We start from the raw sequence: 9,426 nt of genomic DNA, 5'->3' as shown, positions 1-9,426 counted from the left end.
CCAACAATTCAGTGACCAAAAAATAATGAGAAGAGATTCCCACAACAAAATCAAACACTACAAGTTTCAAAATTCAGCACAACCTTTGTAAGTGTTGTTAGCTTTGGAAAGAACTTGAAAATTGCATAAATAACTCAAAAATATCATTATGATTAGCTTTATGTGATAAAAAATTTAACCAAAAAGTTTATAATGTTTCTCTATCCATAGAGTTTTCAAACATTAACTTTAAAAATATTCCAACATATTTAATTAGTTAAATCAAGATTGTGACATCCCATTTAATAGATAATTCTAATAAATAAAACATCAAATACTTATAATATTTTGGAGCACACGACAAAAGTATAAGAGGATTCACTATTACAACTATCTATATCATATTGGAAAGGAAAGCCACTGGCCAAAACAATGCCACATAAATGTAATTAAAAGTGACACAACTTAACAAAAGTCGCTTCTAGAGCATGGAATTACAAATAAATAGGAAAATTCTTCAAAAAGGTTCAATAGTGAACCACAACCAGCCCATCACAAGACTACACCGCTACGTCTCCATCGCCATGGTGGTCACCAGGGGCTTCCATATCTGCTCACACTAAATATTTGGTGATTATTGCAAAAGAGAAAAGCCAAACAGAAAACAGACACCAAAGAGAAAGGGTAAGCAAGAGTAAAATATTTTAATCATGTTATTGAGTAGGTAATTGTTAAATCAGGTTATAAACATATAAAGCATTAGGCACCCAAACCATGTGGTAGCAAACAAATGCAAGACCCTCTGACTCAATTATCCGGATTATATGCTTGATATAGAATTTCAAAGGAAGTATGCACTTGTGCTGGTTTGTAAACTCTATAGAGTCTAAACATAAGGGGTTATCACCCAACCACACCCTAGAGTTAATCCCATCATCATCTAAGGCCATTATCCTGCCAAAGACTGGGACCTCCTACCACTCTCACAATATTAATTATTCTACTCTACGTGAGTGTGAATGATTATTAAAGTTCAAGATACATTCCTTTATCTAGACATCTCCTATATCAAGGTATACATTAACCACACCATCACCAAGAGTTTGCCATAAAACTTGTTTACCAACATCCTTCCACATGCCATCTCAAGCATTAAAATCTCATGCCAATGCACAACCAACCAACCAAGTCATGCCTCATTTTATACCAACACATCAATTTCAGTCTCAATACATCCCACAAAACATGCATAATATCATACTTTAAGCTTTAAAAGTAAATCAATCAATCATGGAAGTAACAAAATAATTCAAAACCAATCTGCGGTAAATCTCGCTCAAGCTAAAGAGCTCTCGCTTAGGTGACAAGAGCCTCTCGCTTAAGCTAAAAGCTCTCGCATGGGCGAGATTGCGACTAGGGAGCATTGTAGGTTTTTGCGAGTTCTCGCTTAAGCGTGACCTCCTCGCTTGAGCGAGACTTCCCTCGCTCAAAATTGGAGTTTGTCGCCTAAGCGACAACTCGAGCAGGAACCTAGGAGAGTTTATGCTATTCTCGTCTAGGCGAGACTTGCTCGCTTGGGCGAAAACAACAGGTTCCTCCCCTGCTCATGCATGCAACCTCGACCATCAACCATAAAACATAGCAAGATATTTTCCCACCAACTCCAACATCATTCAAGCACCAAGAACATAAAACAGATAAAAACAAAGAAACAAAATATCTTAAAAACATGAAACCCTAGCTTCCCTTACCTGAACAAATGAAAGCCAAGCAAAACAAGAACATAAGGAAGAGCACCACTACACGTGACAATTTACGAAGCTAAAAAACAGAACAAGGAGAACGAAACTAAGACCCTAGCAGAGGTTAAAGCGGAACTAGAGCTTCCAAGATTTTAGAGTTTTACTTACGGGGAGGTAGAGATCGGTTTGCTCAAGAGAGGAACTATTGTGCCCTAACAAAGTTTCTGCTCAAGTGGGGAGAGTAGAGAGATAAACTGTTTCAGTAAAATGGAACAAGGTAGGAAGTAAGTGGCTAGGAGGAATTTAGGTAGTAGAAATGGACTGCCCTCGAGCCTTTTACCAAAACTGGCCCAAAACATTACAAAGATAAAGAAATGGGTCTTACACGTAGTTTGGTATTCTAATTGAAATTTTGAAAAACAACTACGACGTTTGTTTTGTTAGCAAGAAAAAACAGTTGCAACCTGTTTTTGTGATTATGAATCATTACATATTTTAATCTATTAAACATGCTCTCATTAATTGCTGAAAACAGTTAATTATAAAAGGTTTTAATTAATTATAATCTAAGAGTTTGAAAATACTTTAACAATCTTTTAATTTGATCGGTTATTTTCATTATATAATCATTTATTTCTAAAACCTCACAGGAACATTTATTTACATCTTAATAATTAACATTTTCACTTTTTAATATAGTTTGTATGCTGCATGTCAAAGTCATAAGGAATACCTTATGTAAAGAACATAAACATAAATACACAAAGCTAGACTCTAGTACTCAAATCTTCATCACTAACGTCTTTAAACATCATCAAAACATCTTCATCACTAACATGAACTACAATAGTATTTCAACAACATTCATTATTTTTCTCCTTTATTTAGTAACCATGGAACTTTTTTTATAATTTTATCATCCTGCTTATTTATTATTTGGCATGGCATATATAAAAGTACTATGTATTGTAGTTATTTAATGAGCAAAAATTATAAAAGTATCTTAATAATTAAAAAAGTATCATTATGCATAGATTTTGGCGAAATGCTTTAGCAGCTTGGTTATCATTATTATCAATATTAATTGTTTTATAATGAGCAACCAACATAGTTAATGTCTCAATTGCCGTCTGGACAAGAAGATACTGTTGTCAGTAAGTGCCACACAAATGAAACAATATACATAGTGATAGGGACTTCTTTTTAATTAGAATAGTTTGTTATCATGTCACTTATCATCTATTCCATCTTCTGTATAAATTGACTTTCCAACTCGTGTCACTCACTTGTGAACATTAGTTTCCTTTCAGAAATGGGAGACGAGGTGATTCTGTTGAATTTCTGGTTAAGCCCTTATGGGATAAGGGTTCGGATTGCGCTAGAGGAAAAGGGCATCAAGTATGAGAACAGAGAAGAGGATTTCAGCAAGAAGAGCCCTTTACTCCTCCAAATGAACCCAGTTCATAAGAAAATACCAGTTCTCATCCACAATGGCAAACCCATTTGTGAGTCTCTGATTGCTGTCGAGTACATTGACGAGGTTTGGAATGAACAATCTCCCTTGTTGCCTTCTAATCCTTACCAGAGAGCACAAGCAAGATTCTGGGCTAACTATGTTGACACCGAGGTAATTTACTTCTTTCGGGTGCTTCATTGTTATGATTTCGAATATTTTTTTTCTATTATTTTATCATGAATAAACTACATTGAGACTGCTTTCTTTGAATTTCGCACAATATTCCTATATGTTTGAAAAACTAAAATTTTCATGATTGACTTCCTGATAGGTATATAAGCGTGCCATGAGGTTTTGGACAACTGAAGGAGAAGAGAGAGAGGCTGCTGGGCAAGAATTTTTGGAGTGTCTGAAATTATTGGAAGAACAACTTGGGGATGAGCCTTATTTTGGTGGAAACAACTTTGGCTTCGTGGATGTTGCACTTGTTCCTTTGTTCTGTTACTTTTACACTTTTAGCTTATATGGCAATTTCATCAGCGAGGTACAGTACCCCAAAATCATTTCTTGGGCTAAGAGGTGCACCCAAAGAGAGAGTGTGTTCAAAAGTTTTCCCCAGGAGCAAAGAGTGAAAGAGCACGTTTCCCATAAGAGAAACAAAGGGTAGAGTAGTAGAAGGTGGTAAAAGAGCCTGCTGTTTCTCAGAAAAGAAACAGAGGCAAGACTATAGGCAGGGTAATATTGCCTCTAGTTACTTTGTGTGTTGTGTCTTCTGAATAAAGGAATTACTGAGATGCATCTTTGGTTTATGATCGAATAGAACAGCCCTTGGATGTTTATAAATCATGACACTGTTTTGCATGTCAAAGATATATGATTTCTTTAGGCATAAATTACGGACAGCAAAATGAAGTGCACAAAGCCAAAACAAATTTCATGAAGACAGCTTCATTTTGAAACACATAACAAATTTTGAAACCGAAATAAGCATGTTTATATTAAAGGACTTGTGGTTTTGCTCTTACAATTATGCAAATTGTCCATTTGTGAGCACCACTAACTCAAACTACATGTTCATTTTGATATCATTCAAATACACTTTTGGCTTAGCCATTGGTAAATTTCCTTTGATACATGTGTTACACTTTCTTTATACATCTGCTCAGACTGTTAAATATCGGATTTGAAACAAACCAAAATAACGAAACTCCAGAGATAAAGATTTATCCATAAGATTGAGAATTTAAGGCAGTGTTTTCTAAATGAGAATTCCTATTTATAGGTGTATGACCAGTTTGAAATTTGCGGAAAAATCTCATAATTGAGATTTTATAAGGATAAGTGTCTGAATCAGTATCAGTGTAAAGGTTAGGTCTTTCACAGTCAAACTCTCTCTCGCAGGTCTAACAAACACTTAATTCAGTTCAATATGTGACAACAGTTAATAGCAAATTCTTTCTATCTCATACAGGCAAATTCTAACAGCTTTAAGAAACATCTAGTGTTACCTTAATTCAATATAAATTTTGTCTTGTAATCCAAAACAGCCTCATAGAGCTCCTTTTCATCTGCAAGAGTTTTAAATACACTTTCCCTCTGCATACATCTCTTAGCCCAGGAGATAAGTTTTGGACACACTGCCTCGACTTTGAAATTGCCAAAGGTCTCATAAGTATAAAACCAGCAATAGAAAGGAATGAGAGCAACATCAACAAACCCAAATGTGTCTCCACCAAAATAAGGTTTGTCTCCAAGAAATTCCTCCAACTGCTTCAAGCTCTCTAGAAAGTCCTTCTTTGCCATCTCTTGCTCTTCTCCCTTAGAAATCCACACTCTCTTAGAAGCATGATACACCTGCAGTTTTTTACCACATAAGTTGTTACTAACACCTTTCTAGAACATATATGCGTAGTTCTTATCTTCCAATTTTTAAATCTACCTTTTGATCTACAAAATCAGCCCAGAACCTGGCTTGTGCTTTGAGGTAGGGATCCAAGGGGAGCAAAGGAGAATTGTTCTGCCAAACCATATCAATATACTCAACAATGATGAGGGACTCACATATTGGTCTTCCATGGTGTATGAGAACTGGAATTTTCTTGTGAATTGGGTTCATTTCATGAAGCAAGGGGCTCTTGTTGGTGACATCTTCTTCTATGTACTCATATTTTATTCCTTTCTCTGCTAAAGCTATCTTAGCTCTCATCCCAAACATACTGAACCCTGACCCTAACAAAACCACCTTGGCCTCCTCCATGTTCCAACAACTGCACTATGAAATTGAAGAGAACGAATAAATATCTGGAAGTTTGGTTATCTTTGGACCAATAGAAGAGAAATCGGTGTCAAACTCGTCCTATCTGATGAAATACATTAATTAAAACTTATTTATCAACAACTATTTCTTAAACGTGACTTTATTGAATTAAAAATAAATTTATTTTAAGAAACATTTCCATAAATTCCGTGAAATTAATACATCGAATGATCCCAAACTACATATGCTTAATTTCAAATAAACTCTCTCATAGCAATCCCTTTATTGAATTTGAAGGAGAACACATCACGCATAATCAAAATTTTACTCTATCTAATGAATTTATTTATCAAATTTAACTAAAACCCTGCATCTTCCATTAAACATCGAAAAAATGTGAAGAAAGGTTATACGAAAAAAACAATTTTATGATTATATTAAAAACATGAAACATATTTAATACTGATATTTAAATTATTCAAAATGTTTAAAAAAATTTAAAATAGTCCTAAATTCTGCTTCTGGGTAATGCTTCTAAAAACTCTTAAAGCTATTGGTTATTCATTTAGTAAGTCAGAGGAATATAGTAGAGTGTCGAAAGTTCAGAAAGGATGGGTGCCGATTGGGCAATTAATTATGACCTTTTTATGAAATAATAGATTTGGAATAATAATTCCTTGATCTTTTACTTCAAAATGTTGAATTTAAATAAAAATAACGAGACTTTGTTTAAAGAATTGACATGGAAATACATAAATACAAAAACAACATTAAAAAATATGAACAAGTTATTCCAAAAAATAAAAAAACAAAAATTGGCATTGAAGAATATTTTTGTCGAATCGTAACCATGCTCATATATTGTCTGGCACAGGTGGAAAGTTTGTATTTTAAGCATCTTCTCTTTTAGAATCTTCGCACATATCTTGACAAAGATTAACATGTGTTTTTGTGTAAAAAGTTAGAGTATCCCATAAGTACTATATATATTATATTTATTTATTCTTTGTTGATAAAAAAGAAAATTATGCACGTTAATAGATTTGGTCTTCTAAATATATGGTTTTCCAAATATTTGGAATTTATTAATAAAAGTATTATAAATTATTAGTGTAGATATATGTTTATAATTATAGGAAAATATACAGAAACATCTATTTGTTGACAACTTATCTCAAAACATGATGTGGCATTTGTTTTTCAAGTTCTTTTTTTTTAATTTTCTTCAATTTTCACGTTGGTTCTCTTTGGAAGAAAGCGGGAAGAGAAAAAACAAGAGGTGCGAATACAATTGGAGGAGAAAAAGTAGAAAGTGCGAGTGCAAACCGTTGAACTGAAGAACATCTTGCTCGTCTTGTTCGTCTTCTTCAACCACACTAATTTTCGTCTTAATCATTGTTCTTCATCTTCAAACCCTATTTTTCTAAAAACCCCTCTTCTTCTTCTTTGTCCCAACAGTGTGAGTTTTCTAAAAATCATATATTTTTTTAAAACCCCTTCTACTTCTTCTTCGTCCCAACGGTGTGGGTTTTCTCATTGAACAAAAGCTTCAACGGTTCAACACTTGTACCCATTGGGGTGAACAGGAGGGAATGTTGTTGTTGTTTGTAGTGGTGTCTTCGTTGTAGTGACGTAAATTTGTGGCTTTCGTCTTTTTGGTGGAATCTAATCGAGGTCGTTTCTTTGAAAGGTGCGTGGCGGTAAGTTGTATTTATTTTTGCATATTGTTTGTGATTATTTTTTCTGTAAAAGGCAAGGACGAAGATGGATTTTTAATTTGAATATGGATTGTTGAGGTTAGGATTAAGATTCAGTGTTCTTACTTAAGATTCTGTAAATTCACATATGTGCTCACTTAAGACATAATATCTGCGAACCCATGCTCTATGATTTGCACATTAGATATTCATGGTAGTTATAGTTGTCTAAAGATGATTTTCATTTGTTAACTTATTCAGTAAACTGTAAATCCCTATGTGCTTACTTAGTTATTAACTACAAACCCATGCTTTATGATTTGCACATTGGTTACCCATGTTAGTTATTGTTGAGCATAATTGATTTTGCTTTGGTTGACTTATTGAGAGTAAACTGTAAATCCATATATGTGCTTACTTAGTGTTTAATAACTATGAATCCATTGTGTATGGTTTGCACATTAGATATCCATGTTATTTATAATTGAGCAGGGATGATTTTGATTGGTTGACTTAAATTGTAAATCCACATATGTACTTACTGAAGTCTTAATATCTGCAAACTCATGCTCTATGATTTGCGCAAAAGATATTCATGGTAGTTATCGTTGTCTAGAGATGATTTTCATTGGTTGGCTTATTTAGTAAACTATAAATCCTCATATGTGCTTACTTAGGACTTAATAACTACAAACCCATTTCATTTGTTTTTTACAATGATAACAATTGATACTAAAACTTAAGTTGTAATATTCTATTGTTAATCACAGGTTGTTTTTAATTGGGGACTAACGCCCGATTAGGGAGAAGAGCTTGCTGAACATGAAGACATCAACCAATCACAAAGTAGTAATTTGTATCACCGATTTTAGGATCAACCAAGGAAACGTTTCAAGAGCCAAGTCATACGAACTCCATTTTTTACTTACGCGAGGAGAAAGCACCATAATTAGAAGAAACTTAAATTACTGAATTTTGTAGTACTATGTTTGTGAATGTAGCCCATGTTGAAAATATATATATTTTTTGAATGTCTGAAGAGTATGATATATTAGTACTTGTATTTTATGATGTTAAGTAAGGATTAATTATAAAAATGTTAAAGTCATATTATTTGACCTAAGTACTTTTTTTCAGTTATTTTATTACTTTTATTGGACTTGATGCTTCACTAATTCAGTATGAACAAAACGACCTAAGTACTTGCTTACTCATGAAATAATAAATTCTAACCAAGGTGGAATGATTTGCACATAAATATTTCATCCTTGGCAAACTTCTGAAATGCCTATCATGGCTTCAATCCATATTTTAAGATTAAATCATCAGTCTCCACTTCCTTAAAGTCAGTCCACGTTCCCTCTTTTTTGTCTTTTTTAAAATAAAGGTGCCTATATTTGACATTGATCTCCATTGTCCATTATTTTTGCTTACCCATACCTATGTAAATGTTAACTCGTGGTATAAGTTTTGAGCATTTGTGAAAGGATGTACATAACCAGTGGGGAGAATTGTTGGTGAGTCAAGGAATGTAATTTTCTTAATTTAATTCACAACAACATATGAATTCATCCCTTTAATATGTGTCAACCCGTGAGTTAATAACTGTTAACCTAGGTGCAATGCTTTGCACATGAATTTTTCTTTCTTCGATAACTTCAGTAGTGACACTTTCATTGCTTGAATTAATGTGATAAAGTTAAATCTTCATACTCATACTCCTTCAAGTGAGTCTAATTTGCCCCTTTTTATGTTTTGGAGAAGGAAAATAAAGGTGCCTATATTTCTTCTTCACTTCTACTGCGTAGTATTTTGGCTTACCCATGCCTACGTAAGTGCTAACTCGTGGTATACATTTCGAACATGTGTAAAAGGATGTACAAAACCTCTTTAAATCTTCATTGTATTCATTACCAATGGGGAGTATTTGTTGGCGAGTTAAGGAATGCAATTTTCTTAATTTAATCCACAAAAACATATGACCAGATCCCCTAACTACATGCTAACCTATGACTTGTAGATAAAATTAAAGTTCGTGAGTAAGAAAAAAATAAATTACATACGAAAATTTCGTAGACAAACATAACGCGCTTCGGTAGAAATATTTCATACGAAACTTTATCTACAAATTTTTGTGTAGAAAATAATTATCACCAAAAAAATAAATAAAAATATTTAAAAAAAAAATTACCTACAAAAAAATTTCATAGGTAAAAATTGTATAATTTTTTTTATTCAAAATATATCTTTTGCAACCCTCCACTTGATCTTTTACTCTCCATCTAAATTTTTCAC

At 33.3% G+C, this 9,426-nt stretch overlaps 2 protein-coding genes across 3 annotated transcripts; one reads left to right on the top strand and one right to left on the bottom strand.

Moving 5' to 3' along the window:
- Window positions 1-280: 280 nt before the first annotated feature.
- LOC114186780 (putative glutathione S-transferase) lies at window positions 281-5,518 on the bottom strand. Of its 2 annotated transcripts, none has more exons than XM_028074804.2 (3): window positions 5,117-5,518; window positions 4,686-5,031; window positions 281-598 (listed from the first exon to the last, which is right to left on the bottom strand). In XM_028074804.2, exons 1-2 carry the CDS (start codon window positions 5,432-5,434, stop codon window positions 4,687-4,689), a joined length of 663 nt encoding a protein of 220 aa, XP_027930605.1. In that variant the 5' UTR covers window positions 5,435-5,518; the 3' UTR covers window positions 281-598; window position 4,686. The 2 variants fall into 2 exon arrangements, with proteins under 2 accessions (XP_027930605.1, XP_027930596.1); XM_028074795.2 differs by having other exon boundaries at window positions 281-589; window positions 5,117-5,516.
- On the top strand, window positions 2,965-4,020 carry LOC114186801 (putative glutathione S-transferase). Its single transcript, XM_028074827.2, has 2 exons — window positions 2,965-3,348; window positions 3,509-4,020. Exons 1-2 carry the CDS (start codon window positions 3,034-3,036, stop codon window positions 3,842-3,844), a joined length of 651 nt encoding a protein of 216 aa, XP_027930628.1. The 5' UTR covers window positions 2,965-3,033; the 3' UTR covers window positions 3,845-4,020.
- Window positions 5,519-9,426: the final 3,908 nt, after the last annotated feature.

The sequence above is a fragment of the Vigna unguiculata genome, chromosome 1, assembly GCF_037176805.1.
Source record: "Vigna unguiculata cultivar grain cowpea cultivar isolate G323 ecotype 2 chromosome 1, ASM3717680v1, whole genome shotgun sequence".
Taxonomy (NCBI): Eukaryota; Viridiplantae; Streptophyta; class Magnoliopsida; order Fabales; family Fabaceae; genus Vigna; species Vigna unguiculata.
Note: the sequence above shows the minus strand (reverse complement) of the source record. Positions and strands in the feature narration are given on the sequence as shown.